The 23962-nt window shown below is 37.8% G+C and overlaps 1 protein-coding gene across 1 annotated transcript; it reads right to left on the minus strand.

Annotated features, from left to right (window-relative positions):
* LOC128530324 (glutamine--fructose-6-phosphate aminotransferase [isomerizing] 1) lies at window positions 1-23648 on the minus strand. The gene is made up of 19 exons (XM_053504206.1): window positions 23582-23648; window positions 19856-19963; window positions 19600-19707; window positions 19382-19507; window positions 18611-18669; window positions 17820-17954; window positions 17623-17684; window positions 17407-17486; window positions 16134-16242; window positions 15390-15553; window positions 12655-12750; window positions 12457-12554; window positions 12187-12307; window positions 11712-11869; window positions 7954-8068; window positions 4138-4265; window positions 3166-3333; window positions 2399-2560; window positions 1-2078 (listed from the first exon to the last, which is right to left on the minus strand). The coding sequence occupies exons 1-19, from the start codon at window positions 23586-23588 to the stop codon at window positions 2034-2036; spliced, it is 2049 nt and encodes a 682-aa protein (XP_053360181.1). The 5' UTR covers window positions 23589-23648; the 3' UTR covers window positions 1-2033.
* Window positions 23649-23962: the final 314 nt, after the last annotated feature.

Here is a 23962-nt window from a genome sequence, read left to right on the forward strand (position 1 = left end):
AAAGGATTATAGAACATTTTATTGCAACTACTCGGATTGTAAATAAAATCCCATAACCACATTCAAAACACCACGGCTTGATATAGCGGTGTCATTTCAATCAGGAAAGTAAGGCTCTAAAACTCTGTTACAGGAGACTTAGCAGCATTTAACAAGGATTGTTTCCCTATTAGGTTCTAATCCCATAAATGTATGGTTTCGCGCATCAGTCTGCCTGCCCGAATAAACGAGCTGGCTCTAAAAGAAGGGAATTTAAACGACTAACAATAAATAGAAAATGTTTGGTAGTCATGTAGATTCTGGCGTAATGAGAGCGTGCAGTGTGTTCAACTCAGCGCTAGATCTGAGAAACTCCCACAAAGAGCCCGAGAAGCACTTAAAATCTGATAAACCTGCAGGTTACATGCAGGTACCTCAGCGTTAAACCTGTCTGATTCTTCTTAACAAATCACTCAAACAAAAATAATTATCAATAATAAAATAATAATGATGATGATAAATGATAAAAATAAAATGAGATTTTTTTACACTTAGGTATATAGGCATTACAGTAATAAAGAATATAATAAAAAAAAATTGTAATAAGCATTAATAAAGAACATGAGAAGAAGAACCGAAGAACTAAAGCACATGTATAAAGCATATGGTCCCATCATGGTAACATTCAAAGACGAGGAAGGTGGAAAGGTACAGATTAACACATTTAACACAAAAAAAAGAGAGGACATTTTACTTCATGTTTTCTGTGATTTTGTACTTCTATTGGCAGTCATACATTGTAAACCTAAATCATATTCTTTAAAGTAAAAACAAACAAAAAAAAAGCAAACAAATAAAAAGAAAAATCTACTCCTAAATCATTATTATGAAGCCAGGCTCATAATATAGCACATCAGCCCTGATTTTGTAAAACTAATTTATGAAGTGCAAAAATGGGGTAAAGGTGGCTGAGTGGTTAGGGTGTTAGACTAGATCGGAAAATCGCAGGTTTAAGCCACCAGCACCTGGGCCCTTAAACAAGGCCCCTTAACCCTCAACTGCACATATGTTAAATGAGATAAAAATGTACGTGTCCTGAACTATTTCTTCCCCATTTTGGTGGAAGGGGGAAAAAAAAAAGAAAAAAAAGAAACCTGACTGTTAAAAAAGTGCTGACTGTGGAGACGTAAACATTCAAACTGTTCATCATTCGTCTTTAGATTGTGCAGAGCGACATCCGAGTGAAAAGAAAATGAACAGAAAATTGATCCACAGCTTCAGATTCAGACGGCGCTGTGGTACGAACAGGTGTAGGTCTGAGGAGTTTAAAATAAGTTAAACAACTATGATCATGAAATGAATAAGATAATGCGCGCGCACACACCAAGTAACAGGTAAAGACAGTAACGGTACGATATATCTGCGGCAAAATTTCAATTCAAGTAAATACAGAAAAACCAAAGATTTCAGTAACAAGTTGGGAACGTGTGCCAGACAGGGCACTGAATGGCATGAGGAGCGCGTAAATAAGTTCTGATTTCTCCACTTTGAGTAGGTCGAGGTATTAAATCAGAGTGTCTGGATGTAGAACCAATGCTGAAACAAACTCAAAACTCCAAACTGGACAAGATTAACGTCAAGCTGCAAAAAAGAAAGGGACGATCTCTATAAATAAGCTAGCATGACTAAAACAATAATATAAGGTTTAGTTTTTTGGTGTCTGTGTCAGATTACTTGCTGTTACTGTAAAAAAAAAAAAAGTAAATCAAAGCATAATTATTATTAAAGCCACGCTTTAAAGAGGAGGAAGTGTGTTAAAGACAGACGCTCTGCACCCTGCAACCACCAACGAAAAGGACGATACAATCGACAGCTGCTACTCCTCATGTCGAGGATCGGACAAACAGGGTTGAGACTGACATGATGTAGAAAAGCTTTCTTTTTAAATTCCAGTATTTGTGTATGTGTATGTGTGTGGATGTGGGTTTGTGTGGGTGTTTTTTTAAATTTTTTTTTTAAGGTCACATTCTGAAGGTGTTGAAACAAGGGAGGCGTTACTCCACTGTGACTGACTTCGCCAAGTTCCTTGGACAGTCCACCTGCATCGAGAAAACAAATGTGAATATATAATAAATAAATAAATAAATTTGGTTGAATTTAGCATTTGGCATAGCCGTCTGCAGTAAAACATGTGGGACAGTACTGTGGATGAATCCTGGGGGATAACTAAGACATCATGGGATCATTTTAAACAGTCAATGAACCTTACATCAGTTAAGACAGATTTTATATATATATATATATATATATATATATATATATATATATATATATATATATTAAAATATGTAAAAAATAAAAAATAAAAATACAACATTTACTTTAACTTCAATACAACATGAAAAAATGTTATTCTTACATCGTATCCTCTGAGCACGGCCAGGTGGAAGGACAGCAGCTGGAGCGGGATGACGCTGAGGATCCCCTGCAGACAGTCCACGCAGTGCGGCACTTTAATAGTACGGCTCGAGTTCTTTATGGTCTCGTAGTCGTCCTTGTCGCAGATCACTATGGGACGACCCTGAAGGCACGATATGACAATTTACACTCCCGCACAAAAACTGACCAGCAAAGATTATCAGTTAAAAGTGGTGGAACTGCAAACAAACTCCTAAGATAAAAATGTATTGTATGGCTTATTCAACTGGGTAAAAATTATTGGGTTATAAAAACAAATTAAAATACTGGCCTCCCAGGAACTCATTTTATGGCCCAAACATGTGAAAATGACTTGGAGCGAGGTCAGGACTGTGCAGGGGAAGTGGTAATAACTCCCACCTGAGCTCCTGTTAGGTCGAACATTGTCGTGCAGAAACAGAACACTTTGGGTGATTAAACCAGGCCGTTTATCCCCCCTTAAAGCAACATTAAAGGAGTTCCGGGACGGCAAACAGTGACAATGACGTGAAGCTAGACAGCCTGATCATGGCTCTGGTGTACTGAGATAACCTTATACTCTTATAACTGGGTTGTGCTTAATCAAAAGTCCCGGTTTGACTCGAACGTCCTAGTAATACAAATTAAATCGTGCTGGTTGGCATCCCTGGATATCTGTACACAACACGACTAATACTAAGAGAGTGTGTACTGAGATTGAGGTTAGAGTGACACTAAGGTGTAGAATACCTGTCGTGCCACCACTTGTTGCAGAGCATTCTGGCACTTGACGTACGTGTGGTCCCTCATGATGATCATTATAACAGGCATGAGCTTGTCCACCAAAGCCAGAGGCCCGTGCTTCAGCTCTCCTGCCAGGATGCCCTCCGAGTGCATGTAGGTGATCTCTTTAATTTTCTAAAACAACATACACACACATTCATACACCAGGGGTTAACCATGTGACATGTCAGTATGTTAAGTGCCGTTATACACTCAAATCAAGGTTGAGCTAAAATTCTAAATGTAAGTGCGTGCTGTAATAATAAACGTGATGATGAAGTGAGGAAGTGTCACTCAGATTCAGTACGCAGATTTTCTTGACTAAATTATACAACTTAACACATCTTACATTCTAATTTCAACACTGTTCCCATGAGCCTTATCCTAATTATCAGCTCACCTTTCGAACCCAAACACAGAAAGCTTAACCGGTCTAAAGTGGTGTGTTGTGCAACTTTTAAAGGACAGGGATGTCACACGAGAGGGGAGTCACGAGTTGTTTTTGGGCCGGACGTCACATTTTTGTGGGATGACTTGCCTAATGAGCGCTCTACTTCGCTGCAGCCTCTTTCTCTGTGCTGGAACCAAACACACACTGCTGCGTGCATTCATTAAGAAAAATCTATAAATGATATGATCGTTACTAAAATGAATAAAGAATAAAGAACCTTATTAAATTGATTAATGGGAAATTGCTTATAAATGCATGAATAAACTACTCATTAAGTATTAAAAGACTGAGCTTCTCTCTGTAAGTGTAGCGTCACAACTGAAATTAATCACATGCTGCATATCATAGTTTTCTGTCCGGGTTAGTGTGAGAAGGACAAGCTGTCTATTTGGGCAATGATACTAAACAAGAATGAAGAAGAGAAGAATATGCTGAGGATATAGTAAATGAAAAAGAGAGACATGAGTTAAAGGCGCAGTCAGTCTCACCAGTGCCCCCTCCAGGCACGTGGCGTAGTGGTAGCCTCGACCCATGATGAGCACACTCTTCTGCTGATAAAGCTCGGTGGCCAGCTTCTGGATCTCCTCGTCCAGGCTCAGCACCTCCTTTATCAGATCTACACAGAGAAGGAGAGGAGAAAAAAAATATATAAATAAATGAGCGATTTCAACTTAGCATTTTTTTATATTTGTTTGGGGTTTTTTTGGGGAAAAATGTTTTTATATATACATTCATACCGCCCCCCAAAATAATATCTACGTTAGAATTAAATAAAAAGGTAATATTTATTATTTTCGTTTTGCCAAAAGACAATAAAGAATTTATTAGCAAAATATAAAGTCGGTAAATCAGCTTTAATAGTTAAAAACAAATAAAGCTCATATACATTTTATACTTTTTGTCAACTTGCCACAAATCACCTCCATCAAAAAAAAAGTAATATCTTTATACATATGTATTTTATACTGCTATTTATATATATATATATAAAATGTTTAAGTTTTGCAGTCTATAAACTACTCATATGAGAAACAGAGAGAAGAAAAGGAAAAGAATGTTGCATATAAACAAAAACAATTTTTAAAGACATTTTAATATAAAGTATTTTTTTATTTTATATTTAAAATAATTTTTAAATTATTTTAATATTAAGATTTTCTTTTTTAAAAAGGAAAGAAAAACACAGAAGCTAAAGAATGTCTTAATTCAAAATAATTAACGCTTTACATATATATTTATTTTATGTTGGTTTTTATCTGCCACTCACCCACTCTTCAAATATAATAATGACTTTGTTAGAAATTTCTATAAAGTTATATTTTTAGAAAGAGATAAAGGAGAGAATAAAACAAAATAACTAAAAAAAGAAAAAAAAAAGATTTATATTCTGGTCATACACTGGAATATATATATATATATATATATATATATATAAATATAATTTTTGGTGTATCTTCTCACCAGAACCATGATTCAAACCACACTTGCATGTGACTCCCAAATCCAAATAACATTTGGACATGTGACTCAGTCTGACCAATCAAGTGCTTCAGATTTCCTTGTGGTTTGTTTCTGTCATTCGGTTAACATAAACACATGAGGACAACATCAGGTTAGGTGAAGAGAGTAGCTGGAGAAACGATGACGTGTCTCATGCCGTTGTTTGAACACATGTGACTTGCTCGTATACCGCAAAGACAATTACAAAACTCTCCCGAAATACCGTGTGTTTACAGCTGTGCCGTTACCGTGGCAACCAATACAGCCAGCAAGTGTGACTACATAACTGTCACTCTGGCACTTGACACTCTGTGCCTGAAAACACTGTGTGTGAGGGCCTGTTATATTTTCCTGCTCGGTGGCTGAAACACAAAACCTCACATAATGGCATTGAGAACCACCATCGAAAAAGTTCCCATGATCTTCTCATGGATTTTCCCATTAGAAATTATGAGTGCTGCAAGTTGCCAATGACAATAACTCTGGAAAAAAGAAAAGAAAAAAAAAAAGATCCGCCTCGCTTTGTTCCCATCCGTTCCATCTAATGCTAATGCGTAAAGTAACTGTGCCTACTGAGCCACAAAGCCACATTTAAACTCCAACACTTGTCTCAGATGAAACTCTGGGCATTTGTCCTTTTGATAGTCGAGAACCGGACTGAAGTACAGCAGCTGTACCAAAGTAAACACACACAAATTATATTAAAAGTCATAAAAAGCCAAAACACAAACACGCACAAACACTGACAGCTGTTATTGACAACATCAGCAGTTTTGAGTCTAATGAGAAGAGTGAGCTACAGTGTAGGAGGAGCACAACGCTGCCAACACATTCCTGAAACTGAGAGACAGAGAGAGAGAGAGAATATGAGACAAAAAAAGACAAAGTGAGAGAAGCGACAGTAAGAGAGACAGCAAGAAGAAGATATAAAGCTACAATAAGAGACAGAGAAAGAAATAAACAGAGAAAGAAAATGTGAGAGAGAAAGACACAGCAAAAGAAGAGACAGAGACAGTAAAAGAGACAGCAAAAGAGAAGGATATAAAGAAGCTACAATATGAGACAGATAAGGAAAAACAGAGAGAGAGAGAGAATGTGCGACAAAAAAAGAAAGTGAGAGAGAAAAGACAGGGACAGTAAGATAAAGAAATAAAGAGGAAGCTACAATAAAATATACAAAGAAAAAGAGAAAGAGAGAGAGAGACAGAAAGAAAGAGAAAGACCAAAAAAGACAAAGTGAGAACAGAGAGACAGACAGTAAGAGGAAGCTACAATATAAGACACACAAAAAAAAGGAGGGAAAGAGATGGGGGGCACTGAAGTCTTTCCATCAGTTACTTGAGGTCCAGTAGAGGATTCCAGCAATGATGGTCAATGCTACACACACACAGACACACAGTTCCTCGAGGACAGATAACGACCTATCAGCAGCATGAGGTCACAGTGTCCTGATATCACCCCGGCTCTCATAACCGAAAGAAAAGCTTTTTTTTTTTAAAGACATTTTTCTCAAATAAAAGCCAAATGTTGACTTGATCATTACATGGTTTTGGAATGCAGAAACCTTGGGGAAGTTTAACTCTCATAAAGGGATAAACATAAATATAAAGTGCATGCACGCACACACAAACACAGACCTATACTATAAATCTTTAATCCTTTAATGACAGCAATAACGTGGCGCTTGGGGATCAGTTTAACAGAACTAATGGGCCGATCCGTTTTATCAAGGAGTCAGGTTTTTAATCTAACATTACACCTTACAGGATGTCAGCAGGAATGTGAGGTTAAACCTAACCGATCCCACATGCAGGACAAATGGCGGTGCGTCATATGCGGTAGTCAAGACTCGTGTCCTCAGGGTCTGCCATGCAGAGATGACTCTGAGAGGGTTTCTACAAGCTGTGTGCAAATAAAGCTGTCGCTGCACATAGGGTTAAAGATGACCAATTGTCATGAAAAGCACTGGGACAGCGAATACAAAACCATGGAGATATAAAGACAACACAATGATTCTTTGAACACACCTACTGCTGACTGACTCTTTTTTCCTGACTTTATTCCTCTTATTACTTAAGTTGCATTGTCTTAAGCAGTTTGTTTAGATAGCTGGATTTCTGTTAACATCGTCTATCTTTAATTTCTTAAGTGCTACATAAATAAAAACAAACTACAATCAAGTCAAACTGAGAGTCGTGATGAAATTTCTCATGAATAAAAACCGATTAACATTTACAGAAAACCTCAGGCACAGTGACAAATTCTGGTCGAGGTGGCTCGGAGCCCACTGTGATCATTCTCGTGAACATTCATTTAATTTAAACACCCGGGAAAAATAAATAAAATCGACAGATAATTTGTTGCCAACTTGCACATTACAGAAACCCGGCTGGTAGTTACTGCCACATCCACCTTTATGGTCCTGACCTCAATCCAAGCCATTTCCACATGTTTAGGACGTTTAAGGAGTTCCTGGGAGGCCAGTGCTTCAGACGTAAAGTGGAATACCTTGACAGAGTCCGAGCACTAGTAAAACGCTGGGATAAGTGCATTAGTGCAGCAGAGTTTGGACTTTCATAACTGTTACTCTGCACATTTATGACAAAAGTCCCACTTTGACTTGAACGACTTTGTAAATTGGCTTTAGTGTGCAATCTTATAAGGTTTGGTCCTGACAGAAAAAAAAAATTGTTCTTCTCAATCAAAATGGGGACGTTCACACCGAGCAGATCAGTGGAAGACATTTTTTTTTTTTTTAGACGAAGGAATAAAAAACAAGGTATGTGAGAGCTTTAAGTGCGTACCTGGTAGAACTCTGAGACCCTGAATGATCTCCCGTCTCCTGGGCTGCATGGATATTCTGTCCGAGCACATGAGCAGGGCGAACATGATGAGGGCCACGAACTGACTGGTGTACGCCTGCAAAAATACACACAGCGACCGATTAAGTAAACATATTCACATACAAACATGCATCTAACATTCATACTAAATTAATAAATAGCCTAGTTTTGTATTTGTTTTATTTTGTAGCCAAATCTGATTCAATGTTTCTTTCTCTCTCACACACATACTATTGATGAAAACCAGACAGAGAAGTACTGGGTATTGAAGCGATGAACGATGGGGTGGACGTTACTGGTACCAGTGGAGCGGGTAACAAAGATACAATGAATTGTACATTCCTAAAGATTTTCATATAGCTGATACTAAAGACTCCATTTATAAAGGTTATCCAATGTCAGAAATGTCAGAAATCCTCTTAGGAAGAATTCTGCACACACACGTTTAATTGAAAGCATCATCCGTGCCTGTAGACTTCAATTATGATCCAAATTATTTTTTGTCATTTTTTTAACATCGTGTTGAGATTCCTGTCTTAGGGAACCACATATGCTACAGATAAGACAGAAAGAAAGAGAGAGAGAGAGAGAGAGAGAGAGAGAGAAAGTGGATAAAAGTTTTGCACAATCCTTCTAGCCCACGTTAACATATGTCTTGGCTATCAATCTTCCTCCTACTCGTCATCTCGTTATCTTTGGTCCTCAGAGGCCTTCCTTTGTTCTGTCATGCAAAGACAGACATATTTTATGCTTTTACGATTTTTTTCTACTCGGTTATTGTTTTAATGCAATCATGCAGGAAAAGAAAAGGAAAAACAGTTTGACATCAGTGGAGTCTGCTATGAGTTATAACTTAAAATAGCTTTAGTCTTTCTTCTCAGTAAATCGATATATTATATCGATGCATATTATGAACTCTCAAATGTTAATCAAAGTCTCCAGGAAGCTGCCAAGACAGACGTGCGATCATAAAAACATTTTATGAAATGGTTACTGTATTTAAGAAATAAACATTATATTTTTCCCTCAGTCACATGAACTCTCTCTACTACAAAACCTTCTTTTCTTTGTTTGTCCATTTTTCTTACTTGATCTGAACTGACCTCACCAATTGCAAGGAACCAGAGAGGAAATAAGCTACAAGCTACATCTCATGCACACTTTAATAGCTTTCACAGGCTTAATCTGGCAACCTGACTAGCTCAAAGCTAAGATCTTTGGGTGGAAGGATAACGGATAAACAGACTTATACTCTCCAGGAAAGCGAGATGAGAGAGTCGGCGTATACAATCCTCAGACGTCCAGGTAGAGGAGGCACTTTTATGATAGATGACTATTACAGATTTACTGCTCTTGTAACCACTTTATGAGAGAGTTTTTTTTGTTTATGTTAATTAGCCTGGTACATACAGTGCTGTGAAAAAGTATTTGCCCCTTAATTACATTTTTGCCCCCTCATCTATTCCTGAAATTCTTTAGATCATGTGATTTGTTGATCTTTTCGTGCGCTTTACTTTGTCAGACAAGCTCTAGTTAAGTGGTTTCTTGATTCGACAGGTCTGACAGTTATCAGGTGCCGGAAGTGAAATTCTACCCAGGTTTCCAAAAAAAAAAATCATAAATAAAATCATCATTTAAAAAAACTGGACGTTATATTAACACAAGTTTTTTTTGCGTGATTTTAAAAAAGTTTCAATCATTTAAAGTGACAAATATGTACAAAAAATTAGACAAATACTTTTTCACAGCACTGTAATTATCAAAGTTGGGTGTAATGCGTTACAAATTAACGTGTTAGAGTACTTGGATTACTTTTTTGATGTAACAAGTAATCTAACGCGTTAGGTCCGCCATTTAATTAAACAGTCATTTAGTTACTTTATAGTTAACCTAATCACAGCCCCAAAACTCGCGGTAAATCATGATGAACCGTACCCTATGGCCTATCCGCGTAGGTGAGATAGGGGTGTTAGTAGTTAACAGATTATGGGCTAAACTTCGCTGAGTTATGATGGTAAAATAATTATAAAGGTCTTGACTAAAATAACATGCATGGGTAATCACAAAGGAGTTTTTATTTTCTGCAGTGGAAAAGTACTCTAACTAGTTACTTTTAACAGAAATAACGCTGTAATGTAACTGATTACTTTTTAAAGACAGTTATTTTGTAATGTGATTAGTAACTTTAAAAAGTAACATCCCTCAACACTGGTAATTACATATTAGATTTCCCCCCTCCATTAAATTTGAATATGATTAAGGAACGTCTTTTATTCTTTAGCAAAAGCCAAACATTTAACAACATGGACGTGACTGCGACTTCATCTCAGGAGAACATAGGAGTCAGAAAGGAAACCGAAATCTACAGAGAACTTGTTTTGTTCCACAACCTTTAAAAAGTTTTTTTCTCTTTTGTTTATTAAGCATACTGTATTTAACTCCAGCTTTACATAATGAAAGCCAGATTTCACAGCAGCTGATTAATTCAGTTATACACACCATATGCGCACTAGTCAAAGCAAACATGGCCTCATACCTGCTCTGACACACTTTTTAAGCACTGTATCATGCAAGTTCAAGTTCTTGCAGCTGCTTGATCGCTCGAGGTCCTCAATAAATTGTGCTTTATACTGATTGATCACGTTTGATCCAACGTTAATGAGGGCATTTGATAAATTCTCAACAGTTGAAGCGTGTCCTGAGCAGCAAGTTCACTTGAGTATAAACTGTTCATTACAATCAAGAGATATTAAAGTCAAACGCGGCATTTTTTTTTTGTTTCTATATTCGTTTCTATATTTCCATACTCTAATGCCAGTTTCACACCTTCTTCCTTCAGAGAAATTTCCTCACGAGTCCCACTTTGAACAGCCCTCATATATTATGCCTTTTTATTGGTTTAATTAAACACATACATTATTTTTGGACCTTTATAACTCCACTCATGTATTTTGTAAAACTGTTTATGCGACATCATGATCAGTGTGCTTAGTGAGTGTACACCAGTGATAATTTTTCATGTGCGTCCTGCATATTTCATGCATAAATCTGTGAACAAAAACAAAAAAAAAAACAAACAAAAAAAACACTTTTTTCATTTACGTGCACCCTCTGCGACAGATTCACACATTAACTAAAGTAGAGCTGGTAGTAACACAATGTAACCAGCTCTGTTATCATTTAAGGTTGTGTTGAGGCTGATGATATGTAACGTTATATTTGGTTGGTCAATCTCGCAATTATCAGCCAATGAAATCGCTCTGACCGACTTTCGTTAACTTCCTCAGGCACCATCGTGTCACCAGAGAACATTCGGTTTGTTCTCTTGCTCATTCACAAATTTCTTGCGATATTTTAATTCTTAAAGTAAAGATTTGCAAAGTAGGGCATTCGTACGTCAATGTTCCATTGTGTGTGTGTGTGTGTGTGTGTGTGTGTGTTTGCACAGTCTATTAATATGCATAGTGTATATTAATATGCAAACATTCACTTAATTAATTAGTAATTGACACTGATTAAAGTCCAGATGTCTGTAACATTAGCTCATTTATTTATTGTAGGATCCATTGTTTTAAAAAAAAAAAAAAAGCAAATGTCCGCTTATAGGATGAAGTCTGTCTGTCTCGCACCCAGACCCATAGTTTTTATTTGAAAAATTAATCACTGTGTATACCATGTATAAAAAGTGTGTTGATGAGTGTTAAGTGCGTTTGTCTCACCTTAGTGCTGGCCACTCCGATTTCGGGCCCGGCGTTGATGTGGACGCCGCAGTCAGTCTCGCGGGAGATGGAGCTGCCCACGGTGTTGGTGATGCCCACGGTGAGGGCGCCGCGCTCCTTACAGTACCGCAGTGCCAACAGGCTGTCTGCTGTCTCGCCTGAACAGTAAAGGACAAGAGCAGAGGATTAGATACTAAACCCTATAAACACACAGCATACATTCATAGTCCTGTAAATCTGCGATAAAAACCTTGCTTTTAAATGTAATGCCTTTTTTCGTAAACATTTGTACTAGTGTTGAGCTTATAAGAGGATCATTTCCCCTGGTTTTGGGTTCAGAGTCAGAACAGTAAAAAAAAAAAAAAAAAAATATATATATATATATATATATATATATATATATTATATACGAACAGTGACATTGACAAAACTTTTACTGTATATAAGAAGACCTTGGATTAGACATGCTCCTCACCTGACTGGCTAATGAAGAAGCAGACATCATCCCTAAAGACCGGTGTGTTGCGATCCAGGAAGTCGCTCGCCAGTTCCACCATGACGGGCAGCTCGGTTAACTCCTCCAACACCTGACGTGTCTGAGAGAGAAACAAAAAGATTGAAACTTTGTAGTTTTTTTTTTCCTTCAACCAGTATGCATGCTCTGTTACTGAAGAGAATACATCATTCTGTGTGATGAGATCGTGTGTGTGTGTGTGTATGTGTGTATATATATATATACACGCACTGCAACTCCTGCATGATAGCTGGTACCGCACGCAATAAGGATGAGCCTCCGACATCTCTGGATTTCCTTAATGTGATCTTTCAATCCTCCTAATGTCACTACACACACATACACAAACATCACAGGGGTGTAAAATCATCAGCCTGGTAATCCATCAAGTCCTTACTTCATCGCGCATCATCCTTCACACCGTCTCACCCGTGTTGTCATTGAAGTTTACTCTGCCCCTCATGGTGTTGACGACAGACTCGGGCTGCTCGAAGATCTCCTTCTGCATGAAGGAGCTGAAATTACCTGAGCAGAACAGAAAGAGACGTTAAGGCGACTGAGGCGCAACCAGCGAGCCGAGTCTTAAAAATTATGACAAAATGTACAGTTAACCCCATGGTTCAGAGTTCGCCGCCTCAGACCTTTGTAGATTTTTCCTTAGAACCTGATGAAAGCAAATGCAGAAACCGCAAATATCCTCTGCAGTTTTTTTACCGTGGCAATATACTGTATACTTTTTCATCCGTTTTAAGGCTAAACTATTAAGAACAATATAATTGACTCATTTTTTATAACAAATATTAACGTAAATTCAGCTACATTTCCATAATTATTTAGTAGTACTGTAGAGAGAACTGTAGAGGAAAACGCGATGTGGGATGGTGAATTATTAACGTATTTACCCTACACAGTACACTACAGTAAGAAAACACGCTTGCATTTCATGAATTTCAGTAACATTGGTATTTTACATTCTAGCACTGAGGGAGACATAGCAGTACAGTACTGTACAGTATACGGGTTTACCTTTACATTCTTTGATTTATTTTTAAGGGTAAGGAGTTTGAAATGAGATTAAATTGTTTTGGGAGCAAATTTGGGATTTAAACTGTAAAAACAGGCAATTATAGGCAAATCCACATGCTTTAGGAACGTAACCCCATGCCAATTTCGGGGGTTGACTGTATAAGGAAAAGTTGTGTGTATTCAGAGGTGGGTTACGCAGCAGATGTGCTAGGCTGCCTACATTTGGTTTAAACCACCGAGATTATAGATGTTGCCTAAAATCTTGGGGGATAAACAATACGGACTAAAGAAGGAAATTTATTCCCCTTTTGCTGTTAAATGTCAAAATAAAAATAATACAGAGTGGCTAAAAAGAAAAATCAAATAGGAGTTTAGTACATCATTTATAGTGGTAATGATCACATTAATCAACGGCCATTATTTCATAACTTATAAAACAGCACTTAAGACAGCACATCAATCGCTTACAGACTTTAAAATCCTGAGGAAGCCAGGAGGGGCTAGTTTAAGGTCATAGAAATGTAACAATGGTTATGCCGAGGTTAATGAATAATGATAATAAAAAATTATAATAATAAAGAAATAAAAATAAATATGCTACACTTACGCCTCACTTCTTTTAACACCAAGTTCAGAACCTTGCATACCTTTGTTGTGACAATTAAGTCTTCAGCTACACTGAGATCTGACAATGGATGTGTGTGCACAACTTCAGTTTTAAATCTTCATCACATAGGCATAACTGAAACACCAAAGCGTATTTGTGCGCTTGTATGAGAGCGCTAAAGAAAATATCCCCTGCAGGCAATATAAACTGGACTGACAGCTTGGCGGTCGCACCTGATCTCTGTGCCAGGATACGATCTCAGTCCTTAACGAGTCACTTTTTTCCCTTTGTTCGAGAACCTAGGAACTCCCAAACAGAACAATAACATGGGGCAGTGTGTCTATGTGCATGTTTGTGTGCATGAGAGCAACTGCAATCTAATTCGTTGTGCACTAGTGTTGAAGCCATTTGGATGAGCTTATTTAAAAGCTCATATTCTTCAGGGTGAGATTTCTACCAGCTGCTAGAGGCAGCAGCGTGACACTAAGGCGTAATAAAGGTTAGTTTTCTGCTCATTAGGGAATGACTGACGAAGGCGAGTGGAAAGTGTTCAGACTGAGAAGTGGTGTGAGCGCAGCTACACAAGTCTGTTGCATCAGAAATGTAGGTCATGAGCATTTCTGATAATGGAAAGAAAAAGACAAGGGTGGGGGGGGGATAGTTGTAGTGCTGCCCTCTGGTGGTAAACAAATATTCTGAGTTTAAAAAGACTGAAACATTTTTGATGTGTTTAGAATAATTTGGGTTGTACCATACACTCTTTAAATCACTTCCTGAATTCCCTCAGTTGAGCTCTTAGATTTGAAACTAAACTGCTTCCATCGTCTGCTTCTACAAGGTCTAAGGATTTTTTAAAACTCATTTGTAATGAATACCTCTATATGGATCTTTTTTTAACCACTGAGAAACCTCACCAAAAGAGCTTAGCATAGCCCAAAACCCCAAACACCCAAACAATAACTAATACATGCTCAAACTATTTTTTAGAAAGTGTATAGAAACTAATCCTACACAGCACCTCCTTCTAATCCCCAAACAGCCTCAAACTACCTAAAGTGTGCACCACCTACACCAGCCTGGACTAGTAATATTTAGGTTGGGTCCATGATTTTAGTCTGTTGGTGCCAAAGTCCAGCAGAAATCCAAATTCATCAGATCAATCTTGGTTTCTCCAGTCTTTAGGTCTGTATCTGCATGATTTTATAGGATGTGCTGTTGCCAGATGATAGCCCTGTCGGATTACCTCATAAATCCGTATGTGTACAGGTGTTCCTAAAAAAGATGTGACGCCAACATTTCCAACAGGAAATGGATAACATCAAATCCAGAAGTCCTTTAATTCTCTTACTGCACAGTAATTATTTTAACACTATATCTTATAAACCAAAAGAAAAATACATCAACATCTTCTGACCAATCAAAATCGAGAATTTAACTGCGGTTTGGTGCAGAAACCAGTAATAAGTCTATCAACCCTGCCTGAATGCAGTTCAGTCCTCTGGGTCCTAATGCCTGCTGTGTTCTGTCTCACCCTTCATGATCTGCTGCAGCTCCATCTGCAGGGTCTGGATGGCGCGAGCTGGATGATCTCCTGCCCTCCGTTTGATCCGGTGGATAGACAAACGGCCGTCAGACACAGCGGCGATGTCGTCGTCTTCCAGGAAGATGACTTGGTTTGTGTGCTCTATCACGGCGCTGTCACCGATCCAGAAGGAGAGAGAAAAAGGGTAAACACGTATGTTTGTATCGAGACATTTCGCAAAAAAACAATGAGGAAAACAGGATGACTGTGATACACACATACACACGCACACATAAGACATGCCAGGACTCAAAAAACGCACACACATTACATCATGATTTACTTGAAACATCTGTTTCTACAATGATCCTCCCAAATATTTTTCTTGAATATAACGCAATTTTTCAGCCATTCGTTTTAGGAAGTAAATATTTTTATGTCAAAATCAAATTAAGCTCGATCCATGGAACTCTTATTGTGTGTGTATGTGTGTATATAACATTTACAAACTGAATAAAAGCAGCTGACTTTTATTTAAATAAAAATTAGAAAATAATTTAAAATAGTTACCAATTAAATTTAAATGTTAATAAATGTTTTAAATTAGTTTAACAAAAAATTTTGTCTCCCAACGGAGAAACTAAAAACTGAATAGCACTGTGGCTTTAGACTTCTGTTTTTTAGGAAGTGTGTGCAGCGCGTTAGACGACACTGAACCGTAAGCGGAGACTGAGGCGAGGGTGACAGACAGACCTGGCATCAGAAGCGAAGTAGTACTCGACTGCCTTCTCGTCCACAGGAAACAGGCAGGTGTCCTCGTCCGTCCTGGGTAGAGAGCCACCACAGCCCTTCTTGTCCTTCGCTAAAAAAAAATAAAAAGATACAAATTAAAAATGTTCACTTTTTTAAACTAATTGAAGAAAGAAGTTATCATCATGAAATTTTAAACCGTGACAAAAATACAGGTAGTCCCCGACTTACGAACATTTGAGTTACAACTTTCCGCACATATAAACAAACCGAGGTTCTACTTCCGGTTCAGTCACTGAAGCAGCTCACGTGTATTGTACAAAAAATTGCAGTGCAGTGAATTAAATACCAATATTTATAATTATGTACATTTTCAAGTAGTGTAAGTGATAGTATAAAAGGTCCAAAGTCCGGTACATTGTAAAACAGAGTTCACTGTCCAATACAGTGGAAAACAGCTCACAATGGAGGACTGAGAAGAGATGACATTTGGAGTTTCCCTTACCATTTAAAGGTTTAGAGACAACATTTCACTGTGAGGTTCACTTCCTTTGGTATGATTACAGTTTTTGGCCACATGATGGCAGTGTGGGGAAAGGTGATCGAAATCTAGTCAAGTGGATTGGTATGCTTTACATTGTATACTGTATTAGCGACAAAGGCGTATAAGACTCTTATTGTCGGACTTAAGAACACATCGGACTTACAAACATACTCCCAGAAAGGAGTAGGGGACTACCTGTATACCTTTTCATAGTTAAATGTAATGTTGTGCCATACAAGTCACTTGCTTACTAAGCTCTTTTTTTTCTCGATCTTGAAGTTAATGAGAAATGCAAAAAACGCTGCAATGACAGCATCCTTCCCAACTGTTACAGATCACACACTGGAGACTCCATTATAGAGATACCATAAATTTTAAAAGAAAAAAGAAATCACTATGCTCTGTTATACATTTTTTCCTTGTTAAGTACTGTAGCAACATGTTAAACAGAAATCACTGGTCACTTACAAACACTAATTATGTAGCATGTTCAGCCCCTTGAACAAATTGTTGGCATAGAAACAGATAACCTTGTAGAAAAAAACGCAGTACAACACAGCACAATCTGCGATTGGTATTACAGCCTGAACTTTTGCCAGAGCTGCTCAGATAGAAAATAAAACAACTTTCCTACCAATCAGAATCACGAATTTAAGATATAATCGAGTCACTGAAACCAAGATAACTACTTCTTTACAACATTACAGTATAACTCATGGACGGGACGCTCACCTGAGCGGTAGAGGATGGGGATGTGATCTGTCGAGAGCTTGTGGTCGCTCTTCACACCCATTAGCAGTGGACTTCCTCTCCTGTAAACACACACAATCCGGATCCAAACATCATCCTGCGGCTGATTCTCAACATCATCTCATCAAAATGATCCAAAAGTGTCACGTGTTCACTTTATTAAAATTAATCACAGACGCAGGTCTTCTGAGAAGGTACCTTGTTCCCACAGCCTCTCCCGGAAAGTGTACGCTCTTGAACACCAGTGCAAAAGCTCCCTCCTGATCTCACACACACACACACACACACACACACACAAATACACCAGAAGAATATTGTTTAAAATGAACTTAAATTAATGCACACGCACACATCCGCACCTCTGAAGACAAAAAGGTGAAAGGTTAAATGCTCACCAGCTGCAGGGTGACCTGTTCGACGAGCGTGGCGAAGCTGACTTCGTCGTTCTCGCGGTTGTCGTACATGTACTTCACCAGCTTAGCGATGCTCTCAGTATCAGTCTCGGACTCAAACTCATAGCCTTTACTCTCCTGACAGGGCAAGAAGATAAAAAGACTTAAAGTCTATACTCCATGATACACGTGACCAAAAAAAGTAATAAATGATCATGTGACTTGATCTTAGAAGTGCAAAAGTTTGTAAAAAATCCTTAATTTTAACATTCTAAGCTCTAAGCTGTGCCTCAACGACCCTTATTCAACCGTGGTCTTAATCACCACAACTTGATGGTCGGACGATGTGTGCTAATATCTTAATAGTTACAGCAATCAAACTTATTTTGAAATTGCTATAGAAACATTTATTTCTACACAGATTTTATACCTTATCAACAACCCTTTTTTTTTTTTTACCTTAAAGCTTAAACCCTAACCCTAGCTAAAATGTTCTGGAAAACTAATCTGGATTTTTCCTGATTTCATTTGACTGCTCAAAGCTTAGGCCTGTTTAAACATTTATACATCTAATTTAAGGTTAACATATAGTGTTATGACAGACTCACACTAAAGGACGCTAACTTTTAAACTTGCTAAGAAACACCAGTTGCTGACTATAATATTTAGGGCGCATGTTAAATTAATTCTGTAGTAAACTGCAAAAACTAAGAACGCTAAGAGGTGCAAACTTTTGCACTCATCTCTAAAAGGATATAAGGTGAGTGTTTTAGTTTTTAAAAATCTTAACTCACCAGGAACTTCCTCAGGTCTTTGTAGTTGGTAATGATTCCGTTATGAATAACGATGAACTCTGTTGGAAAGAGTATTTTAGGTTACAGGTGTTATAATAGACTATAATTCATTTTATTAGTAGTTTTTATAATAACAGTAACAGCTAGTACAGTTAGCTTGTACTAGTTAGGGCTTAGAAATAATGGCGTCATAGTAACACTATGTGATCCTTTTTACAGCCTATTACATCTTAAGTGTCTGAAGAAGCATTATCGAAGGTCTTTTCTCCCTGCTGCTATCAGAGCTGCTCCTAGTGAACCAGTCACCGTAACGCAGCGCAGTCATTACTGTTATATACTGTTGGTGCAATATACTGTTGTTACAATATTAAAATTTTACAATATATTTACAATAGTTATGACATCCTAAATATAGCTACATTATCTCACAATATAGTTCCAATATCTTAATTTTTTTTGCAATAGCAATTGTGCAATAATAATTTTTTTAACTGTGCCATATTATAATCTGATTGAAAGTCTAACTATTGTATTGTTTTTTCCCCCTTTCTTTTGTATTAATACATAATACTGAGTAAAAGTAAATCAAGCAAAGCTTCTACGAGTGCCGTTCAAGTCAAAGCAGGACTTTTGATCCGATTTGATTATTAGAGTTAAAAACTCCCTGTATTTCTCTGTATAATGCTTTGCTACACTAAAGCCATAGAGAGAAATTTTGGGAAAGAAAGATGCCCCATGTGGTTAAGTGTCAAGACATGCACCGTGACCCACCGTTGTGTTTGTCAGATCTCTGTGGGTGGCTGTTGACAGGACTGGGAACACCGTGTGTGGCCCAGCGTGTGTGTGCGATACCAAGGTGGACGTCAAACTCGACATCTAGATCAATGTCCTGCTGTTCTGTAACAGTCACACACACACACAAATTCTTAGCTAGAAAAATTCAACACAGACATCTAGGGTTTAATCAGATAAGAAAACCATCATCTCACTGTGGATCTCCTCGTCCAGGACCTTGACTTTGCCCCTCTGTTTGATCAGCTGGATGGACTTAGAATTGTTCTCCCAGTCCTTATTGTTTCCTCCATCGATGCCGACTCCTGCAGAGCCAACAAAAAAAAAACAACAAAAAAAAACATGCCTCAGAGTCGGCAATACATCAGCACTAAGCTCCACAACTGTTGCCTGTTCACAAAAGGTGTGTTCATGCAAATTCTCGTTCTGTGTTCAAGATTCAGGTTTGTTTACCCGCCGAGTCGTATCCACGGTACTCCAGCCGCTGCAGCCCTTTGAGCAGGATTTCTAGGATCTCACGCCGGGTGCGAGGGACATGATAGTTGAGGTACGCAAATATTCCTGTAGAGAGAGGGAGAACAAAGAACTCATAAATTAATTTATGTGGGTCATCACCACTCCTACTGCTCCCTCATCTACCTGAAATATTAATATTGGAGACCATGAAACACTGCCATGTCCCTACAGTACGTCTTAATAAATTCTTTATATATTTTAAATGACACGGTTTTTGGTAGCAGGTGACTACGGACATTTTGGACACTTTTTGTTTTTTATCAGCCCTGAGGCATAAAAATAGAATATTTGTTTAGATTTAGGTTTATCAGGAACAGATGCTGCCAAAGGTCTTTCTGGGTCAAGATACAAGCCGACCTCGTACATATCAATTCCATATCAGGATCTGGTAAGGATGCCTAGACGATACAATCAGAGACTAAACCATCAACCCACACAGGCACCTCTCTCTCTGGTGTGTGTGGGTGTGTGTGGGAGTATGGGGGAAAGACTTTAAGCATAATAATAGTAAGAGTGGAGATAATATATCAGCTTTGTCTTACAGAGAAGGAAACAGAAGTAAAGAGAAAAAAAAGGCAAGGAGAACTGGTTTCACTCCTACCATCTCCTTCTAAGTGGAGGAGTGTGAGACTAAAATATAAGCAGCAGGATTCCAATCAGTGTTGAGTCTTAGGATATAACTTTCTAACTTTGTTACAAAGTTTTGGCTACCAATTATATATTATTTGCACAAACCTTTAAAACCCAGTGCATTTCTAATGATCATTTAGATCAGAATGGGGTCAATTAGTGGGAAATAAATAAATAAACAATTAAACAAACAAACTAATAATAAGCATCACAATTTGCCCCTTCCTCAAATCCTTACGTTTGCCTATTTTTTTCTGCTTACGACTCATCAATGTCAGGGACCCATCACACACACACACACACACACACACACACACACACACACACACACACACACACAGTTGCCATTGTAACATAATCAACTATATCCATGTCACCTATCAGTGACTATAAATGTTATGGATGATCGGAGTACGTTCAGGAGAAACAGTGATTAGATCGAGACAAGATGTGTTATCATACAGAGCTCCAGATAGCGACTGAAAGGCCACCGAAAGTTTTTATTTCAGATAAAACTAATTTTATCGAGGAAGACGTCAGTGGTGACCGTCCCTAAAACAAAATGTCTTAAATTCTGTGATGGACTCTCTCTCTCCTCTGCAGGATGAAGTGCACTGATATGAGATTAATTTATCACTTAATTTGGTAGTGTTTTCTGAGGATTTATTTATATATGCCCTGTTAACTAATTGTTGTGATGCAGCTTTGCTGGCTAGCTAAACAAACAACATTTTCTCGCTTACTCTCTGTAGGAACCTCTACACCACGAGCCATCAATACGAAGACTCCAGGCAGACCAGGCAGTGAAAGCTCTCAGGTACAACCGGATGCATGCAGTATTTAGTCATCATTATTATATAGTGCTAGCAAAGCACAACTAACCAAGTATAAATCAGTATATTAAAGTGTATAAAACATGAGTTCACTAGGTAGCATTCTAAAAAAGTTTGGGCTCCTAAATATTTAGGTTTAGACAAGTTTATACAAGTGTCTAAGCCTGTAATATTTAATCTTAAATGTGTGTTATTATTTATTAAAGCATTTTTCAGCATTCTGGCTTTGAACTGACTGGTCCCCTTATCTAGTGCTGATTTTCATAAACGTGTCTATGATGATTAATAAACATGTCATGAAAAGTTCAGGTACTGATAAAAATCTGATGATTGGACACTTGACTCTTTGTTTGAGTTCATTCTTCCATACTCATGACTCAGTGACTAACAGAAGAAGGGACAATGTTAAAGTAGATGTCCTGACACCTGAGGTGGACAAGAACTAGAGCAGCCTACATGTCCAAAAATTGTTTGTTTTCATTTAGGATGGAGCAGCTATAATTAAACTCTTCGGGCCGAGACGATCCTGCTCACAGGAGATTTAAAAAGATGAGGTGTGCTCTAAATTCTCTGCTTTGTATATGCATGTAAACATGTCAAGAGAACATAAAGACGATCACCAGACTCGAATAACAGCTTTATTCCTAGCAGCTAGGCTAGAAGCTTTGTTAAACGAAGACAATTATCATAACTTTGTTTGTTTTTTTTAGTCTGTGTGAATGCATGTCATTGCCCTTGTCATTTTCCAAGTAAGCAAAACAAACAAAAAACCAAAAAAAAAAAAAAAAAAAAAATGTCTTTTACTTCTTTTACGTAAACAACATTAAGTAGAAATGTGGACAAACTGGCTGGTAAGTGTACGCACATACCGGTGTGTGGAAAGACCTAAACAGAAGAAGCATTCAGGGCTGAAGGGTACACACTGATGTGTGTATGTGTGTGTGTGTGTTAGTGTATGCAAGATGCACAAGGCTCATCTTTGTATCAGACAAGGATAAACCTTTAGGTTTTCCAACATCATGCAATTTTAAGGAAAAAGCTTGTGAATGACATCTACACATAAAATTATAAAAATAAATGTTTATCATCTTTTAATTTAAATATATATCCAATTCTCAGGTATTTCTATTTTCTCCTCTTTTATATATATATGTATATTAAAGAACCACTTTTAAAGCAGACATAAATGAGAAATAAATGTTCATCCTTCAATTTATATATAAATCCAGCTTCCACTTATACCTCTTCCATTTCATCGTTTTATTATAAGAAGAAATTAATATCTGAAAATGTTTTGCCAGGGTTATAAAAAGTCTCCTTGATTAAAAAAAATTAAAAGCACCACTTCTAAAACAGACATAAATGTGAAATAAAATTGTCCATTCATTTAATTATAAATCCAGCTCGCATGTTATATATATTTCCTCTAATCATTTTATTCTAACAATGAATTTTGTTATAAAAAATTAAATTAGCACAACTTCTAAACCAGAACTGAATGCGATCAGTCACATCCGGGTAATGAGTGATGACTGACTAAATGAATGAATAAGCGAATGTCCGCGGCTGTGCTCCAAATAGCTCACTAGTCCCCTAGTTATGCGCACTACATCGCGCCGCAATAGAACTGCTGTTATACATTCTGGAGTGTCCTAGAAACCCGGAAGAGTGATTTGGGATGACGCTTGGGAGGAAAACTAGCGTTTTAAGTATTATGAGGCAAGAGTAAAGGATGGAGGATCATTTTTTTTTTTTATAATTATTATACTTGGGTTTAAAGATGAAACTATGCAGCTAGTAATAAATACATATTTTATAATGTGTCTACAGTGATTGAGTAAATAGACCAAAACAGTCGAACAGCCACTTATTAACGTTATATCTTTCTTCTCTCCGTATTATCATTATTAGTATTATTATAATTCTCGGCTTGCCGAAATCATACCAAATGTAACTAGAAATAGATTTTCTCCTAACAAGAATTATCTCCCGTCACATGCGCGCGCATCTATCGTTAGTTAACGTTCAACGCAATGCTAACATGCTAACGCGCCTTCATCCAATGTAACATTTTTTACAGCTATTAATATAATACATTGCTCCACATAAACCATTCTTAATGTGAATACGGACGTATTGGTTTATATAATGTTATTATACAAATAAAACATATATACATTTTTTTCAACCCCAGACTCACCACACATGACTTCAGTTCGGTGTCCAAACTACTGTTTAGTTTCTTCCTGCGCCTGAGTCGGTGTCAGGGGAACGCCCCTCCTAATGAATCCGATTGGATGACGTCGAGGCGTTCCCTGCGTCGCTACGTCTGATTGGTCGAATTCGCTGTCACTCGTACGCCCTTGCCAACAGAGGCAGCTTAGACGTGGCAGCACGCAGGATGCGTCCATGATGTGTGTGTGTGTGTGTGTGTGTGTGAGAGCACCTGGTCTGATCTGCCCCCTGAGAAATGTTTACCTGCCTTCACTCTGTCAGCAGGATATATGACAAGTTCCGTGTACACAGTGGACCACACCTGAAGATCACAGAGTATAGACAGTGTGAACACACACACACACAC

The sequence above is a fragment of the Clarias gariepinus genome, chromosome 9, assembly GCF_024256425.1.
Source record: "Clarias gariepinus isolate MV-2021 ecotype Netherlands chromosome 9, CGAR_prim_01v2, whole genome shotgun sequence".
Lineage (NCBI taxonomy): Eukaryota > Metazoa > Chordata > Actinopteri > Siluriformes > Clariidae > Clarias > Clarias gariepinus.

Coding starts and splice junctions, on each gene's coding strand:
- LOC128530324 (XM_053504206.1), bottom strand. Junction 17,685..17,819: donor AACAGGTCACCCTGCAGCTG/GTGAGCATTTAA, acceptor GTGTGAGATCAG/GAGGGAGCTTTTGCACTGGT. Junction 2,079..2,398: donor CCGTGCTCAGAGGATACGAT/GTAAGAATAACA, acceptor TTCTCGATGCAG/GTGGACTGTCCAAGGAACTT.